Raw genomic sequence first — 20,595 nt, 5'->3', positions numbered from 1 at the left:
GACGTCTGATTTACGAAAGTTCCTGAATACCCTTAGGGGTGGGACAGGGGTGCATACCAAAGCTTATCATATAGAAATTAAGAAAATTTCATGAGTTATCGCATTGAGGGCAATATTGCATATTTTCTTGTCCACGCCTATTGGTGATGATGGCTGTGACTTACAACATCAAAGAATGCGTTTAATTTTCTTGGAGAAAAATCATTGGAGAAATTTGATGATAGTGATGAGGCTATTTCCGAAGAAATCATTTTTGAATTGGGTTCAGGATGTAAGGATCAACCTCAGGAAAGACCTTTGCTTTACGTTACACTAAAGCCCTTTTCACATGGAAATACTGATGCTGCTAATTATTGGAAGACTCGGCATCCAGGCGACCCGACACATGTGGTTTCTCTAGTGCCAATCTGACGGGAGTATTGGCCATTGTATAACAAAAATGACATATTGACAGATGACTCGGCGGGCTAGTCTCAACGGTTGGGCCAACAAGGGCTCGAGTGAAGGAGGGCCCAAAGAGTTATTGAACGCAAATTGATTCTTAACTTTTTTTACTTCACCAACGCTGAATAGTCTATTCAAATAGTTTGAAATTATCGCTTTTAGTTACTTTTAAATTATTGCTTTTAATTACTTCGAAATTATTACCTTCAATAATGCTGAAATCAATATTATAATTATTTTCAATATTATTGAAGTTATTTCTCGTACTAACACTGATGGTGAATAAATTTTCCCTAGTTTAGAATTTTCATAAAATTCATTATGTATTCCTCACTTATGTCGACTTCTCTCTCCAATGTTGTTATTAGAAAAGTTTTCGGGGGGGGGGGGGCAAAATATGCGCTCCCCAAAAACCCCCCATTAAAATACCTGTTCTTGTGATCATGTATACGTGACTAACTAAAAACTGTCCTTTTTACTCTGTCTCCGGGGTTTTGAAACTTTCTGGGAAGTGCCGTGTATGAGGAAAGACGGGCAACTCGAGTCATCCAATTTTCTAGTCGCCGATCGACTTCAGTATTTTCCATGGAAAGAGGGTTTGAGTTAATTAAGCAGCTCGAGAATACGATGGAACCAGTTTGGATCCTGTTCAAGCCAATGACGAATGCAGCTGCTCAAGTTTAAAACTGACCAGAGTGTTCAGAACCAATCCACTATATTCAGGAGCGTACACCGGGGGGATCGAGGTACCCCCAACCACCAAGCTGACTAAAAAATTAAAAGGAAAATATTACATTTCCGTGCAAGAAATTTAACAAGCGAAAGAAAATTCAAATACAAATACAACGCCAGAACAGGCAAATTGCCCAATGAGGTGGCTGACTTAAGAACATCATGGATCCCCGAGCCATTTTTTGGAGGCCCTACCTACTACTACTACACCACAAATGCACCCCACCTTTGTTCCCCTCCAAAGGTCGATCTTGCATACGCCCCTATGTTCAAGATTAATCCGTTCTAGACACTAGTTTGATCCCACTGTTCATTTTTGCACCGTCTGCGTTACGTGAAACATAAAAAGTAATCACTACTTACCAGGAAGAAGCATCCTAAAGACGTCTTGCAGCAGTTCTCGATGTCCTCCAGTTGTTGCGCTACGGCACCCGGTACGAGAATCGCATCTTCGTCAGTTCCTGCCTGGATGTCCACCAGCTGAATGTCGACACCTAACGAAGCCCATTCCCTCTGCAAGTTCGGCACAACGACCTCGTGTAGTTGCCGCCTTTCTTGTTCCATGTCTGCGTAAGAAAGAGGATCAACATCATTAACACAAACCATTAAATATATCGATGGTGATAAATAGATCCCGGACGTTTAGGCACTAAAAATGGTCGAAAAAGGCAGGCAAAAAGGCACAAAAAATTGCTAAAATAGGCACTAAAGAAAAGTCATTTATAATTTTTTAAAGGAAGAAAAATAACTAAAATCAAAGGTATTAATGGTGCACAAAAATAGCTGAAAAATTGGTTGCACTTAATCCGTCTACAGTTTTAATTATACTTTATAATAACTGCATTATTATCCAAGTTAAATTGATTTCAAGCCCAAAATAAAATGTTAATAAACCCTGAGATTAAGCCAATTCCAAGGCCACCGTTAATAGGTAACGGTGAAACGGTTACCAGTTACGGTAACACCGTTACCGTAGAGAAAATTATTTGTGGGGCTCCTTCGAGTTGCGAATAATTCTCGTTTATTTGTTGTATTACTTAGAAAAATCATTATCATTTCTATTGATAAAACTAGCTTGTTCTACTTTTGTATAAAAAAGTTTAACCTTTTTTATATTACCAAATATGCGGGACTCCTTCAAGCATGGGGTCCTGTGTGTCAGCATCTGTCGCACACCCCTAAGGGCTCTGGTCAGTTTAATTGAATACTACTACTACTACTTAACCAAACACCAACTCTGGCCATATTGCTACATATATTGCAATTTACTGCCATTAGTGAGATGGGCTGGAAGCAAAAGCGCTGTCTATCGGTGGTCGCCTCGAGATTTTTTAATTGAATACTGGATATATATGTTTAATAAATAGCTAAGGTTGTTTGTACTGCATTTATGGTGTAAAAAATAAAATCAAAACAACATGGGCCCAAGAGCACTGCCCACTCTTTCTCCACCTTGTGTGAGCCATGACGTCAATTGATGATCTCTTGAGACAGTCCTCGGTCAGCTATACATATACAATGCAGTTCAATGCCTGAGCGAGACATATTATGTAAAGAATGTGGAGAAACGAAAATTTCTAATTTCCATCTACTTTTCTTACATGGGCTGCGTTCATCTGAAACAAAATCATTCACGTCTAACGCCATCCGGTCAAAGCAAGATGGATGCATGACAACACCTATCACTTTTCTGCGTTTAAATGGGGCTGGGGTTGTTAAAGCAGGCATTTGTGAGAGGAAAATTTCGCAAATTCAAAAATGTTTGAAAATAGCCCAAAAAACAGGCATTTGACATTTTGCCTGAACTTTCGGATTCTAGTGATCAATCTGACCATACTTGTAAGAAAAAAAAATATACGGGATGGTTATAAATAAACTGTCACCACTCAGACGCATGTAGTGCCTATTCTGATGAAACTTGGTATATAGGATATATGGACCATGGGGGGAATAAAGATTCAATAAAAAATTATTGAATGTTTTTTTACCATCAGGTGAAAAAGTGTCACTTTTTTACCGCAATTATGTTTTTTCTCATTGTCCAAATAACGTATATACCGAGTTTCAATTAAATACGTCCACCACAATGTGCACATAAGTAACAGGTGCACCCGCACTGGGCTCACTTGGAAGTTGGCCCAGAATGGGCCTAAATAGGTCAGAAGCGGCCTAAAGCAAATTCTCTTTCAAAGGACACAAGAATGACTAGTTACGGCACTGGGTGTCAGTATTATTTATACTATTATATAATCTCCGTTAATATAAGTATACATGTATATACACTCGATCCCGGTAATAACGTTCCCACTTATAACGTTTCCCCGCTAAGCGCGACTTATTTTTTCGGGATCTCAACTCTAAGTAACTCTCATTTCGATTTTCTGTTTAAAGCGTTCTCCCGCTTACAAAGTTTGAAAAACGTTATCGGGGATCCACTTTATACAGTAAAACTTCTCTTTTGCGGACACCAGTGGGACAAAAGAATTTGTCCATAAAAGGGGGTTAACCGTTAGTACGGAAGCAAGAGCGTCAATAAGTGTATTTATATCCAAGGTCGTAGCGTTTTCATCGACGTTATCGGCAAGGCACAGTCTATGATAATCAGCAGCGACCACCAGTTATTGACATTGTAGCCAAGGTGTCGTTATAAACGAGTTTGATGGTATTTAATTCCCTCACGCGTGAACATGAATGTCTGACATTTGCGAGTTGTGTGTGGTTTATAAAAGCACGGGATAACATTACCATGGAGTTCCCCCCGCGCATGCACGCAAGGGTCCTCCCGGTCGTTGCCCCATGCACTAAGACAGCCCTGGGTTCCTTCTTCCATTCAGAAATAGATAAAATGGATGAAAAAAACAAACACAAACAGCATAAGTATTTGAGTGACGTTTTTTCCGAGGGTTCTCGCACATGCATCCTCATCATATTCTTCAATCTGGTAACCCTAAGAAAACGGCGCAGGAACGGAAAGCGACAGCGTCAATGCAAGGATGATACGAAGGTTTTTAACAACTGGCTGTTGCGAAGATATATTTTGGAAAGAGAGAAAATTCAACTGCCCCTAATCACGACCACCTAGATGGTTATATAGGAGGTGGTGCCCTAATACGAAGGTTGTAGTGGATGGTGACGTCATCCTTGCATAAGTCGCCATCTGGTGGCAGCGTCAGCAGTTGTGAGCTTGACCTGAGTCTGGTCCGACCGTCCATGTACGATCCCTTTTAGTGTACCCGAGCTCCAAGGAAAGATTGAGAGATTCGGTGCCCCTGTAGTCTAGTGCGTTCACCCGGAAAGTGAAAGGACGTGGGTTCGGTTCCCCGCAGGGGCAGTTGAATTTTCTCTCTTTCCAAAATATATCTTCGCAACAGCCAGTTCTTAAAAACCTTCGAACAGCGTCAATTCCTGCCATCTCCCTTCGATATTGGAAACGTATGAATTTCTTTGTTTGTAATAGAGATACGCAAATGTATAAAAATGCATTTAATACCACCATACTTATTTAAAATATTATGTAAATGAAGGTTCTTGAATGTCAAGAACAATCCCCCACCGCATCCACGATCATCATCATCATCAACTCCGATTGACAATCACCGATCCCGAAATCCATTCGAGTTCTATCACGCATGAAAACATGGCTCTCCATCTAATTAAATTCAATTTAGTCAGAGAACTCCTGGAAAATCTCTCAATGCAGTAAAAAAGGACAGCTCTCACGCGTTGTTCATAACGGCGTGAAATTTCAATTATGATCATTCAATGAATATATTATAATGGATACACATACAGAGAGCGGAAAACTCGAAACACGTGTCAAATTGAAATTTAGCTGAGTGTAAAAAAAAAAAGAAGGTTTCATATCGTATCAAATATTGTTGGATGAGCATCCGGTTAATTATTTCACCGCCATGTTTTTGTGAAGCCTTTTCCGGGACAAAAAGATACATTTTTACATGTGGAAGTTCCGTTCTCAAGGCAAAACCGGGATTTTGATGAGGAGCACTTGGTAATTAAAATGTCTGTGATCTTGTTTAAGTAACCGGAAAAAGTTTCCGCAACGGAAGATTTCTCCGGGACAAAAGAAAATCTTTTTCCTATTCCTTATTTTATTTTTTTTTCTCCTGCGAGAAAGAGAGAGAGATAAAGGACACATATTATATTAGTTTTCCCAAGATAGGCGTAATTAACGAGACAACCATCTTGATTAGGAATTAGACGGCAGGAAAACTCTTGTATGTCTCTTTTTTTTTCTATCTCCAGGTTTTCCGGGACCCTGGTTTGCTAATTAATTTCGTGTTTATTTCTCCATTTTCCTGAATGCGTACGAAGTGAGTTGAAAATCAAATACTCGTGAAACAGATTTTTGTTAATATGGTTTTAAAATTATTATTTTTGCTTAAAAAAAATTATTTTTAGATCTATACAGGCTGATTATATAATTCATGTTCGAGTGCTATGAATTTTCCTCAAAAACTACTCATCAGAATACAGCCGAATTTTCAGGATATCTTAATGAGACCATGGGAGAGAGATTTATGCAATAAAAAATGGTTCGATTTTTTATCACCAGGTTAAAAAGTGGCGTTTTTTTAGTACATTTTCTTTGTTCCCCATGGCACATATAGCGCTTTATACTGCTGAGTAGTTACAGTATATTGCCACTGCTCAGATCCGTCTGAGTAGACAGTTATTATGTCCAACAACTATTATGTCATGATTATTGGACGAACGCCATTGGAGACAAAACACTGAAATTGCTATATTGTTTACCGATATCCACAAAGCATTCGATGAAATAGACCGTTTTTTCTCCTGATCAGAAAGCTTTTTGACTTGGGTGCGCCAAAAAAGTTTGTCGTGTACTGCAGTCATACACACCTCAAGAACTTTTCAGGTTCGTGTCGAAGATTGCCTTGCTTGGAAAAAAATGCTTGTCTAGCGGGGTGGTTCAGGACTCGGTGTTGGATCCACCACTATTCACGCATGATACTTTTTACATTCACCGAATTCCATTCGTACAATTTGGTGGTGTTAAACTGTTATTTCCCATGTCTGAATACACAGAACTAAATCGCGCATGCCAATGTCTCTAACTGGACTGCAGTCAATAGTCTCTTACAATATCAGTTAATAAAAGTGGTTTCATGCACATAAGGGAATACCGAATGAGTTCAAGCTACACGATGGGTGGTGAAGAGCTCCAGAAGCTCACTTCCCACACAGACTTGGAGGAATCGCCATTTGCAACAATGGAAATTTTGAATTACATTATTCACGCATAGTGTGTACAGTGAGACGCGCTTCTTATGTTCTATGAAAGGCCTATCAGAAAAATGTGGCGCTAGTACACTCATGCACGCATTTACAGTTTTTATACGACCTATCCCGGAACATTGTTCGCAAATATGGTGTCTATACAAAGTGAAAGACGTAAAATTAATCGAAAATGTCCAGAAATCATTCACCAAGCAGCTCTATGGTCTGCGTCACAGTCCATACGAAGAAAGACTGAGAAGTTTGGGGCAAACACATTGGCTTTTGAGGCCGACTTGAAGCTGTGCTTCAAACTTGTACACATCTCGGTCTATACGGGTCGGTCATCTCCATTACTTGAAACCATTGCCAGACCATCACAGAGAAGACATCCATTGCAAATTAAAATTTCAACTGCCAGGAGTAATGGTAAATTTTATAGTTTCCGATGCAGAGTTGGAAAAGTATGGAGCAGATTGTGCCGCCAGTTTTCGTATGTTCATCCGCATATCACAGATTTTGGGTAATTATGTCATTCCTTGCCGATCTCATCCCAAATCCGATCCCCTTGACGATCTTCCCCTTGCCGATCTTCCCCTTGCCGATCTCTTCCCCTTCGTATATGCCGATCTCTTCCCAAAAATACTTTACAGGAACTCATGGTCGAAAGGAGCGCAAAATGTCTGGGTCTGAGCCCAAGCCTCCGAAACCTTTGAGACGTTTCTGAAACCAGTGGTACAACAAGTAGATTTATAACCGGACTGGAAGTTGTATCGTACTACCAATCTGTAACCCAAGATTGAGTCGCAACCCATAGGTTAAGCTCCTCCCGATCCACAAATATTCAAAAAAGTTCTGGAGGTAAGCAAGCCTTCTACTCATTTATCAGGAGTAAACAAGCCTCTATATACTTTAAGGTGTACACAAGCCTCCTATCCATCACCAGCATGAACGGGTGGGAAAAACTGATTTAAATTATCTAATGATTCAAAAAGTATCAGGGAAACGAAATCTATTTTCTAAATATTTTTTTACGTATTTACGTTTCCAGTTTGAACTTTGAGACACCTTATTGATCTTTATTGCCTGTTTTTGAAGGAAAATTTCTATCTGAGGAGAAAAGAAATTGTGAAATGTTAGCGATGAACACACATACACACACACATATATATATTATGGACAGAAAGATGAAGAAATACTAAATGAAAACAGTTTTCGGTCCATGAAAGCCTGTCACTTTCCATTGGAATAACACGAAATCTTTTGAAGACTCTCAAAAACTCCAAGGAAAGTACTTTTAAGACTCTTTTTATTTATTTTATTTTTTTGTTCTTTATTTTACACCCTTCAAAAGTTTCCGGTTTTTCACAGCAAAATAGAGAAAGAATAAAATAAAAATAAAACTTACTATTTCTAGAGTTTTCTAAGGAAAACATGAAAAGCTTTCGCGCTGTATTGACATTAGAGAGGAAGGGGGAATAAGGTAAGGAAAAAAAAAATAATGTAACTTCTTCTTCTTCTTCGAAGAAAATTCATAATAACGCCCCAAAACTTAAGAAATTCGTGACATAGCGAGTGTCAAAAGTAGGATTAAGTGATCCGTTTTATACTTTTTTTTTTCTTTTCTTTGGGGCGGAATGAGGGAAAGATCGCCTCATTTACTTGTTCGACGGATCGATGTACAAGAAAGATTTCTTAAATTTTCGTTATATCAGGTGAATGTTTTTTCCTATAATCCTGTAAAGAATTGATAATGGATTCAAGCAGTCGATTCTGAACTGACAATTTCTACAAGAAACGTTAATTCTCCCAAGTATTTTATAAAATTTGGATTCTTCTGAAAGAATTTTCAAGGTATCCGACTATGTTTAAAAGGTGATTTTGGAAAGAAATGTATTTTGATTCTTCATGAAAATAGTATTATTTGTAATTACAAAACAGGCCTTGTTTTGTTTATATGACATTTAGAACCGAAGTTACATACGCTTTAGTGTTGCGTCTTTACATATAAGAAATCAGTGAATGGAAATTTTTTAACGCGTTTTACGAAGAATGCAATTTTTGACATTTTATTTGAGTTGAAACATGATTTCTAAAAATCTAATGATTGCATCACTACAAAATTTTAATGTGATGTTTTACCCTATATATCATTCAGGTTACTGAATTAAAATCTAAGATCTACAATGTACACTTGTCTAATTACAGTGTTTCGTGCATGATATGTAGAATGAAATTTCATAAAATTCATATGTACATCACATCAGATTTGGGTGTAACTTATGACCAGACCGTACAATCCTTTAAAATTTGTTTCATAACCTGCATTATCACTAGCTGAATGCACTGGGAAAGAACAAAAAAATTCATTCATAGAATTTGTTCCAATCGTATTTCGAATATTACATGAATTTTGAAATCAATGAATATTTCATGGATTCGGGATGGGTGACTAATTTCGGAGCTTCACACTGGTTGTGTAATACCGGCACTTGATTTCCGGCACGCGTTTTCTTCAATTCCGTTTCATAAGAGCTACATTTTTGTGGCTGGCAGGATGGAAAGTTTTGCACTTTTACACAAACCGGGCGATCGGTTCCTTTAACATTCTCGCGCGGCCACCCTATATATGAATTTACGCACTTGATACATCTTTTCGGAAACACGCTCTCATTGACTCTTGTGGGGGCCCATCGAAGGCATCTTAGTGACACTTTTTGGATGGCCCTGTTTTATCAAAAAAAATAAAAAAATTGATGATTACGTGATGGTTAAGACTCATTAATTCAGACTTGTCACATTGTCGACTCCTCGGAATGCCTTTTAGACATTTTGAAATATGCTTCCGTATCTACATTTCTTGACTGCATTGTCATTGTCTTACAGTAGGATGTAGGGAATGTAGACAATCATCTGGGATGTTCGCGAAATATTCTTGAACATGGCTCGTCCGCTCTGCCGGTGTCCGACTTTTCTTGTAGTTCCCAGTTAGCTTGTACTAGTCAAAGTTGCTATGAACTGTATGTATAAAGTGGAATCGAAAAACTTCTTAGTATCATAATGTCAATGAGTGTTGTGTGCTTAACCTTATCGAAGGCATTCTGTATGTCTGAATCAAAACATGCTACCTAATTCATGTGGATGAAAGCATCTTGTATGTATTCTACATTACGGACCAGTTGTGTTACACAAGAGTGTCCACTGCGAAAGGCATGTTGCTAATCTCGGATGAAGCTATTATCCTCGAAATACACAGATAATCTCATCTTAAAGACTCGTTTAAAAATCTTTGAAACTCCCGGGAGCAAACTGATCGGACGAAAATCATTCAAATTCTGCAGATTTCTCCCAGTTTTTAAAGGGATTTTAATAATGGCATGTCTCCAGATATAATGGGAAATAAAAAGTTTTTAACATACCATTAAATAAGCTTACCAATGTGGTGATGATATTAGATGGAAGAACCTTCAAACTTGCGTTTGTAGTATTATCATACCCTGGGGCATTTTTAGTTATCTCATCACTATCAGTGGGAGCAGCGGTCAAGATATTATATGGTTGACTGTTTTGTAGATAGCTGTTGATCACTTGTTCGAAGTGTGTTTCTGCTACAGGCGGTTGGTTACTGTTTGGGGGAAACTGGTCTTCATGTGTGTTAGTGAATGACTCGCTATCTTTTCAATGATTGTGAGAATTTATTTTCTATATTTTTGTGCATCAAAAGTTTTCTGAAGCTTTAAAAATTGATCGAAAAGTAATAAATCACAATGAAAAAAATTATGATTTGCACGAAAAAGACCTAAAATTGTTTAAAAAGAAATAATGATCGTTTTAAGAAGTTGTTAGTAGAGATGACGCTGACGTGAAATATATGAAGCAAATTATGCAAACTAGACTAAGGCATCGAATGTTGAATACACCTGCATCTAAGCTTAGATTACCAGGGCTATAGAGTGACGAATGATGACTTTTTATAGTATGATGGTTTTGGTCGGGATTTTAGGGGATTCCAGGGGAGCTCTACTATCCATATAATTTATTAATTTGCATAAATTTCTTACGCATATCGTATCACAGCTTCATCTTTCGGTGACTTAAGAAGATATTTTTTAGAAAATAAAAAAATAGGATCTCTCTTTGGTTCTATTCGTGCAAATCACAACTTCTTACCACTGTGTATTTCTTCCTAATTAATTTTTATGGTTCTAACGAACTTGTGACGCACCTGATTGCAACCCAAATTATTTCTGAACATGTGTTGAAGAAGCAATCGAAGGAATTTGTTGTTTGTTATACTCTATTTCTTCTTGCTTACATATTAAACGATAAATTGGAATAGCGTGGTTGCGTTTTCAATTTTCGTTAAAATCTTACAATACAGATGCAGCTCTTGAAATGTTTCAGGAAAACGGAAGTTTGTGAGTCACATGCTCATTGTAATCGAGGCCAATAAAAGTTTTGCGTGTCATTGGAAGAGAAGAGTTCCTGGAAACGCGTGCAATCGGAGGAGAACAATTGAAAACCTTGTCAAATAGTCAAATGCTTCTAGCAAACTATGAAAAATAAACCAAATGTTCATAAGATTTCCCACGGGTTCAAGCAAAGCTGGTTGAAAGTATGCAGCACTCTTAATGCAGTAGGTTCAAGTGAGACGAAAACATGTGTTAAAAAAGAGCTGGTTGCTCAATCGTGAAAATAAAACCCTACGCACTTAAAAGTTCTTTGCGAGAAAATATGACGAGCTCATTTCCAAAAAAGGAACATTTCCACTTACGTTTTGCTTTACAAAAGTAGAATGTACCCTCCACAAGTAGCATGTAGGAATGATAGAAGAATATGTAAATACTTGTTTCTTGACAAACATTCAAGCGAGTCATCTACAATTGAAATTTTGGAAATGTTCCGTATTGAAAGAAAATTAGCGCAAATATTACCTTTTGATTAAAATTTGAACCAGGTCAACTCTGAAAAATTAGAAATTTCTACGTCACCTATTGATTTCAGAAGGTTTAACTAGCCCAGGAAGGTACCCTTACACTGCCCTCTCGTCATTAACATAAGAAACACGATCATTCTACAGTGGATTCTCCCATTACGGAAGATACCGTAAGCGGACACCTCCACTGACGAACCCAATCTTACATTGAGTCCCGTCGATGTAACTTATCTCACTATTCATTAACGGGCACTCCTCATTAGCGGACAAAATTTTCAGTCCCACGGGTGCCCGTTATCGAGAGATGAAAAATACGGAAGTGCACGAAAAAAGGAGGATATATGCTGCTACCTATTAATAGAAACGACTAACTTTACATTGCAATTTCTAACAAAAACATTGCCGTTTGAATAATACCGGTTGCTTAATCTTGACAGAGTGAGAAAAAAAAATCATAAACCCTTAAAAATGGCATTTCGGAAACAAAGTTTATCAGTCCGGGAATGATGTTGATAGCGCTTTTCGTACAATACTACCATGTTCTGTTTTTAAACAGCCATCATCCAATCGTAGCCAAATAAATTAATTGGTTTAATTAAGAACAAAAAACATAAATAAAATTTTGAAATTATTTAAAAATTAGAGACGTTGACGTTTTTATGGTCGTATAAATAGTGTAAAAATAATGAAGAATGATTCAAGAAGCCATATTTTCTCGGAAAATAATGACGCGAAATTTGAATATTGTTTTCATTCCTGGAGGCTGTTGTCATTACACACGGTGTTTTTCTTTTTAACAAAGGAACATGAAAAGCAATGAGGAAAAAATTTAATTACATTCGTTTCTCCGGGAGGAAAAGGAATTCCACGGAACTTGTCCCGTTGGGAGAAAGAAGAGCTCCTGAAATGCAATTAAAATCCGAGACGGAGAATTACCGTCGCCGCCGCCGCCATGTTATTCCAGGCACAAAAGTGGAAAATCTCGTAATCCTAAATAAACGTTTCGATTTCCCCGTTTTCGACTCCCGGCTAGAAATGCGTCATTTTCAGGCACATCTTGGATATTCCCTGGATGAGCATCCCTGGATATTCATCATCGGTCATTTCTAGCTTGGAAGAGCTATATTAAGCTGACATTCTAATTTGTATGTTATTGTGTGGGGAAGCTTGGCTTGTGCCATGTGTTATGTATTATCGTATTTTTTCAACGTACATCGCACCCGGAGCGGTAAGAATATTTATCCACCTTACTAGCGTAGATTCCGAGTCAGTACGTTTGAGCAGTATTTCGGAAAATGGTAAATAATAGCATATTTGCTTTGTTTACTCACTCAACTTCATCAGTGCCTCGTTACTCCATGCCATTCTCACTGTTTTTTTTAACCACTTTACGATTAAAGGACGTAATATTACGCCCAAACGCCAGTGGAATTAATTCAAATGCAAGTTCACTGTTTTCTTTCCTCTCTCGTGATCATCCCGAAGATTTGTTGCAACCTTACAATTTGTTTTTCCTTTTGGTGTTTTTGTATACCCTGATAGTGATTTTTTCCCCTCACGTATGATGTATCTTTCTTATAAGATTGAAGGAACAGGTAGGGTGAGGGTGAAAAGAAATCTAACTTTGTACCTACATTCTTATCAATCTTTTATACTGTCTTACTCTTCTATATATGTGTTTCTTTTTCTTCCCTTTTCCTAACGAGCGGTTAGGTTAGGACAAGGTTACTACATTTATTGCCGATTCGTCAAACAGAGAACATCCGAATTTCTTGCCACCTCGCTTGTAAGCGAAGGGGATAATTCATTTATAAATGATGGAAACATTAAAGACAACATTATGCAATCGACACTCGATATAACGATTCCCTTCATCCCGTCAAAAACGGACGTTATATTGGGAGGCCGTTATATAGAAAGCGAAACATATGTGGTAGATGTTCTATGAAAAAATTTGGGACTTATCCTACCGGTCTCTCGTTGTAATGTAACGGTCGCCATAACATGGAGTCGTAATAACGAGCGTCGATCGTATTAAGGCTGGTAATACAGGTTGGGGTTGGTAACCTGCATTATGTCGTGGCATAGAGTGTGGTATGTGAAAAAAAAGAAAATGTAAACTGTTCTCAAAAAATACGAGTTATAAGAAAAAGTTAAATTTGACCTAAATTATATATTTTTCAACTTAATTAAAATTTGTAAAGAGAAAACTAAAATTTTCCGGAGATTTTTTCCAATAATCGCAATTTTCGACCCTAAATCAGCTCAACGAAAAAAAAAAAAATGTGTGACACGCGTAAAACTTTTTATGCTGGAAAGTATCACACGTAAAATTTGTGGTCACGATAGTGAAAAAAACTATGAAAATATATTGGACAGCGTTGGGCTAAGAAATCACGAATACGTCACTAGGTGCTAATAGGAAACGTATAAATGCTTCTGCGGAATCTCATTGAACTGATGAAATGTGATTTACTTCATTTGGAACTTGAGTATTTTTTCTGCAAATCATAACTTTATTTTGAATGTATTCTAATAAGATAAGAGCAGCTTGTGCTTAAACTTACCAGTCTTCGTAGAACTAACGAATATATTGACGAGACGAGACGGTGGATTGGGCACCGATGTGATGTTCCCGTAGAAAATAGCTTGAAGAGTATCATCTTGGAAGATAAGGTCGTGTGCCATGATTTGTGCCTCTTATGTATGTCTATTTACAATATCGTAGATGGATCAGTTCCAAAAAAAGGATGTATATTTCATTCCTTCAACTGCTTGCCAACTCTATGAAACACTTTTGTACACAAATCCTGGAAAAGAAATGACATCATTATTATAGTGTGCGTTTTGACTGGAAAAGTGACACTATTCAAACATGCAAATCAGTCTGCCGTATACGGAATTACTACAGTATCTGATTACTATACAATTACTAACTATCTGTTCAATATCTAATTTAGATTTATTCGAGGTATGTAAATTGCTTCGAAGAATAGACATCAAGAATGAATTCCACATTAGTTTCTAAATGAGATGTATTTAATTTCTTAGTCGAGTCCACGTTTGTCAATAAATGCCATTATAGGGTCTGTAGGCCTAATCTTTCCCTGATTGTTGTATCACGCTTCACAAGTCTTACGAAGGTTTTTAACAGCTTGCTGATGCGAAGATGAACTTAGAAAATAGAGAAAATTCAACTGCCCCTGTGTGGGATCGAACCCACGTCCTTTTGCTTGCCCAGTGACCGCCCTAGACCACAAGACTACAAAGGCAACGAATATCTCAATCTTTTCTTATGTGCACTGGATGGGACCGTACATGGACTGTCGGTCCTAATTCAGGCCACAGTTCAAAATTTATTACACTGCCACCTGACCTTCGTATGGATAGCGGAGAGTGACATCATCCTCGGATAAGTCAGCACCTAGTGGCAGTGTCAAAGATGGTTGGCGAACCCCTGGACGATTGTACAAGTCCCATTACTTTGCAGTAGGCCTGGGAATCGGTTAAAATTTTCAACCAGTAAATCAAAACTTTTTAATCGATTAATTTGTAACATTTGTAACATTAATTGATGCTATAATAATTTATTTCATTTATTTCACGCACCTATTCACCAGATGTGAACAAATACAGGAATAAATCAAGAAATTAAGGCTGCCCCGTTCGAAGCAAAATATTTGATATGAACCATATTGTGCAAAAAACTGGAATTTATTTACTTAAATCTTGTCGTTTTAAAAAAAAATCGGTTATTTTAGGTTAGTCACTGATCTCAAAAATAATTGCGATCATATTGTGTGTGTTTGGCTTGTTTTCCTAAAAGTTCCTCCCGAATGATACTTGAAAAAAGGAGCTGATGCGTCCAAAAAATACGAAAAAGTACTGTTCATAGTGGATGTAATAAATTTTTGTTGTCTTCTAAAACTTATCAAACTCATCTCTCATCAAATCCAATTCGAGATTGAAAACATCAGGGGTCATTCAAGTATTAAGTGAGCATCGAAGGGGGATAGTGTTCGGGTTTGCTGACTTTTGATCACAAGTGGGAGGGGGGGGGAGATGTGTGAATGATGCTTACGTCATCAACCACCCTATATAAAAATATGAAATATTCTGAATGGCACCTGAACTCCTAAATAATTCTCCCCGTCCTCTATAGCAGTGGTGCGCAAACTTTTGAAGCACGATCCCACTTTGACCAAAAAAACATTTATCGACGAACCCTACATAAGCTGACCATATGTCCCGGTTTTTTCGGGATATTCCGATTTTTTGCCAGTAGACGTGTTGCCCCGAAAGCCCTTTTCAGAACAGTTGCTCCGATTTTAATTAGGTGATATTAACTAAGGTATTCAGTTTTGTTTAATATCATATTAAATATGACATGAATGTCGCTCTCCACTTGTTAATACAAGATATACAGAAGACTGGATGTTGTGAAGATATTTATTATTTTAGATGTTAAGTTTTTTCCTTCCTTAAAAAATTAACATCTCAAATAATAAATATCTTCACAACATCCAGTCTTCTGTATATCTTGTATCATATTAAATGCTTAATTTGTTTTTTTTATGTATTTTGTGTCCCTTATGCAAAATGGAAGTGTAGTGAGGTGTATGGCCCTTGATTTTCGTATTCGGTGATTAAGAATCATCCGATTCCAAAATGATTCTACACTTGAAATCGACCATTAACAAATATTTTTTATAACATTTAGACGGATTTTCCCCCGCATATTCACATATTAGTTATCATTATATTCTGTATTTTTAATTTTTAAGAAATACACAGTTTTGAAATCCGGTGATTCACCCTCTAAAAGTACTAACTCCATATCGTCCGTCGCATGCCAGAAGCACGAATGTAAGAATTTTCCCCTTTTTTTTATCACCTATTTGGATGCATTTTGTTTTTCTATCTAAGTTGTGTCTGAAACGCGAATGTGTATCCCTATTGAAACACACGTTACAAAACATTTTATGAAAATAACTTCCGTAGAGGGGGAGGGGGAATAAATAACACGGTTAGGGTAAACATTCAAAAGTCATTTCCCAAGTTCTTTTTTTTTTGACATTGCACATTCGTGATTCTGGCATGACAGAGACGATATATTGATTATTGTGAAGTAGAATTTGATAAAATTACATTGTATGATACATGGTAATTCGCTCAGCTAAGACTAAGCTTAGCTTCGCCCCTAACGGGGGGGGGGGGAAGGAGGCAAAAAATTGCTAAAAATCTGCTGAAGTAACACTTTAACGGCCCCTCATTAGTATTTGTTGAATCGATTTGTATTTCCCCACATACTGAAAAATCTCATCAAAATATTTTTAAATATAGTCACTTATCGAAAATTTTATGCACAGGTACATAATTTAAGTAAACTAATTACTTGCGTTAAAAGATCAAGTTTTTTTTTTTTAATTTCACAAATACAAACATGTAATACACAAATTCAAATATGTGCTACACAAATACAAACATGTGTTACACGAATACAAATATACAACACACAAAAAAAAACAAAAAAAAACGAAAAATGGATGCACACATATTACAAACAAACAGTTTGTAGCCTCAAGGGACTGAAAAGTCCAAAAGTTTTTAACTGTGACTAACAATTGATCGATTAATCGGACCAGCCGTACTTTTTAAGATTTCACAACTGATGAAATCATACCACATTTTACGGGATATTTTCCTTTTTGTGATACGACATTCATCTGTCTTTCATACCACACTGAATCGAAAGCTTCAATGTCATCGAACTCTTTTCATCCAAAACACAACTCACGCATATCATACATTTCCGTTAGTTAAGGTTATCGGTGACGAGACTACGAAAAACTACGATACATGGAGAAATTTCTATACAAGCCCGTAGCACACTATTCTACAACAAAAGCTATCTATCGCATGTACTGAGGTTGGTTCGATCTTCAGGAGGATGAATAGACGTGGGCGGCGAATATATCACTTCCTGAAAATATCCTGCGACTTGGAAATGAATGCAATATTTATTACCGTATTAGGAGCAGCCGCTCTTTTCTTGTGGATGGCCATTAATCAAAGTATTGCTCGATGTCGTATTTCCACAGACAGCATTGTGAACACAGACACATATTTGATGGAGTCTGTCCCACGTCTGAATACGAAGCATTGGGGGCTTACTACGAAGATATATGCTGTTCGTGTCATTTTTATGGACGCGATATGGATCGAGGTGCACATAGGACTCGTAGGCATGCTTTTATAAGCGATACATCCTGCACACAGGCAAGAAAAACTCATCATGCACTTAAAGAGTGTCATGATCGCAATTCCTCCTTTAACGTGTATTCATTCAAAAAAACTTCACACATATATAAATTCGAAAATAACAATCATACTCTGGGTTCTTTCCCGCGCTTAGGAATCTTACAACGCACTCATTTTACTGTAACAGATACGTACAATTTGCTACGACGCAGTTACGTCAATCATCACTTTCTCTGACAATAGATATCACACGCCACGCCACACGTGCCTGTTTGAACCAATGAGGAACACTGTTGGCCGTGAGGCGATTGTACTCAACCAATGAGAGGGGTTTTTCGTCGAACTAGATATAGCTCTCCCGTGTTTTTCAGATAGAAAATGGTCATATAGGAGTAGCTGATGTTTTTTTGGTTAGCTCTTTCTCTCAGCCCAGGAAGATGGTTGAAGTTCAGAGTGCGAGGGAACTAAAATAAAGTAAAAATCTATATAAAATCATATATAGATTACCCAGCGGCATCGGTAGTGAGTGATAAATTTTTCTATTACTTTCTATTATGTGGGGGGCGAGAGCCGGTCAGCAAAATGTTTAAGTTCCATATCATAACGATGTCTGACAAATTTGCATGATGAAAGTGTCTAAATAATTGAATGAGTTTGGTTTAAATGCGGAACAACTGAGTATTTAATTTCTTTCACGATGCAATGCCTTATTTTTCTTTCATCTTATATGTCGTGAACCGGCCTCGTAACAAGAGCGTCGGCTTCGATGTTTGAACCATTTCAACGATTAAAATTTCTATTTCGTCCTTGGTATAATGAATATGCAAATAATTCAGGACTAGATTATCGTTAAGGACGAGATGCTTGTATAGGTCTTCCAACGGCTAGTTTGGACTGCGGAACACTCGTTGGAAGAGGGCCTATTTTTATTGTGGGGGGGGGGGACAAGTGTTCATACGTCAATGCACCACAAACGTTTTTGTCTGAGTTTTTCACCTATTTGGCTGTAAATAATTTCTGTTTGATTCTAAATTTCTACAATTACTGAAAAGCCAGTGGGAATCATGTGTTTGAACATGATACAGAATCTGCTTATAGCTACAGTGCGTACAAAAACTGTAAACACACCGGTAAAATTAAGTGAACAATTTCGTCGTCCGGCATGAATGGAAGGAATAATTTGTGAAATGGAGGGTGAGAAATAGAGTTAAGATATACCACTGCTGCCACCTATCAAATAAAAACGAAACTGCCTTTATAATTTTTGAAGTAAAAACTGTTTGTTGGTGTAAAACCGGTGTGCAACATAAAAATGAAAAATACGTGGCACCAGTAAAGATTTTATGTGCCACAATACTGGTTGCGTTTTTGTGTTTGCCTCAGGATTTTAGCGATGATATTTTGGTGTGCTGAATATGAATATAGCTAAGTGAAACTGCGTGTGTGTGTGTGATCGGTAACAGGATAATTTGCGGCAAACCAGCCACTGCGAATGAATTTTTTTTTCTTTGTAGATGGCAACGGGAGTTCTGGAATAGCTGTAATATGCTATACCGTTATACCATACATGAAAGAAAAAAAACCGTTCCACTGGAGCCCCTACGACCATCTATCAAATAAAAATATAGCTATTTGTTGTATTATTTGAAGTAAAATTGATTTTTAACCAGCGTGCAGCGCACGAAAATGAACAATATATATGCTGTAATACCATACATTCTTTGTTTTCATGCTGCGCGCCGTTGTGAATTTTATGTGCTATAATACCGGTTAACATGTTTTATTTTTGCCGTAGGTTTAAGCAATTACATTTTGGTTTTGCGGAATATAAAAAAAAAGAATGCGAAACTAAAAAAATGGGCGAAAGGATTTTTTGAGATTTATATTTCCTCTTAATTTCTTGTTGATGGCAGTAGTTCTTGCAGTGTAACAATAAATTTTATATTTCCATTTGTAGAGGAAATGGGGCGGTTGAAGACAAACACTTCCTTCTACAAGGAGATGGGTACTGTGGCGACAGCGTCCACCACTGTATTTCGCTGTCCGCGTAATAGGGAAAAGAATGCGCCTGCACGATGGAGGAACTTGACTTGCGTTTTGCCGCTCAAACGAGATAGTCACGCGGTCCACTCGTTCTTGTAGGTTCTGTTAATTTAATTGTATAATAAATGTTAATTACTATATCTTTGAATTGTAGAAGGAAGTGTTTGTCCTCAACCCCGCCACATTCCCTCTACAACACATTCTATATTGTTGCGTCGCCGCCGGATGTTGTCGAACCTCTGTCACCAGATTCGCCTGGTCGCGCAGATCTCTCCCAGGTTCTTCACCGGGGACTTGAAGATGGGCACAAACTCACAGAAACGAGGATTTGAGAACATATAAACACCTTTATTTACATAAACTAGCAGTACTGCTAAAACTACAGCAGCCTTCCAAACGTACGTTTTTCACACCTCGAAGTCCCTGGAATCTCGTTCTTCTATTCTAACAATCGCATGCCACGCGAACCTTCCATGTGTTCCCCAAGCCTTTTCAAATGTCTACACTTCGTAACAATATAATATGCATGAGCAGAACCCTGCTGCCACCTATCAAGTAAACACAAAACTACGAGTTGTAATTTTGAAAGTAAAATTGATTGTCGGTTTTAAACCAGTGTGTAGTATGGAAAATGAATGTATGGGATGAAATCATATATTATTTATTGTCATTCTGCAATCAGTGTAGGTTTTATGCACCATGATACCGATTACTATATTTCCATCAGAACTTCGCAGAACTTCGAATATTAGTTTCTGCTCTATGTCTATGGAGGTTACAAGTTGGAAAGCTCGCCTTTCACGATTCATGATAGAGAACTGTCCGAATCCCATAACTCAATGGTTGTTAGCTTTTTCAGCCGCGATCCAAAACCAACAAGTCCAGCTTCGCGAACAATGTGACTGTTTGCTCTTCAAAATCAG

At 37.5% G+C, this 20,595-nt stretch overlaps 1 protein-coding gene across 2 annotated transcripts in view; it reads right to left on the bottom strand.

The window, feature by feature from the left end:
- Positions 1–20,595, bottom strand: part of LOC149088600 (NACHT domain- and WD repeat-containing protein 1-like) — a 112,277-nt gene that overhangs the window by 56,892 nt on the left and 34,790 nt on the right. For both annotated transcript variants that reach the window (XM_089248085.1, XM_089248086.1), the window contains exons 2-3: positions 13,936–14,178; positions 1,540–1,742 (exon numbers count right to left, since the gene is read on the bottom strand). In XM_089248085.1, coding sequence (XP_089104211.1) covers positions 1,540–1,742; positions 13,936–14,056 — 324 coding nt within the window. In that variant the 5' untranslated portion in view covers positions 14,057–14,178. The remainder of the gene's footprint in view (positions 1–1,539; positions 1,743–13,935; positions 14,179–20,595) is intronic.

Source organism: Pholcus phalangioides, unplaced genomic scaffold (assembly GCF_987345545.1).
Source record: "Pholcus phalangioides strain wild (caught in Gottingen) unplaced genomic scaffold, Ppha-v1.0 ptg000003l_1, whole genome shotgun sequence".
NCBI classification, from domain to species: Eukaryota; Metazoa; Arthropoda; class Arachnida; order Araneae; family Pholcidae; genus Pholcus; species Pholcus phalangioides.
This window is presented reverse-complemented; position numbering and strand designations above follow the sequence as displayed.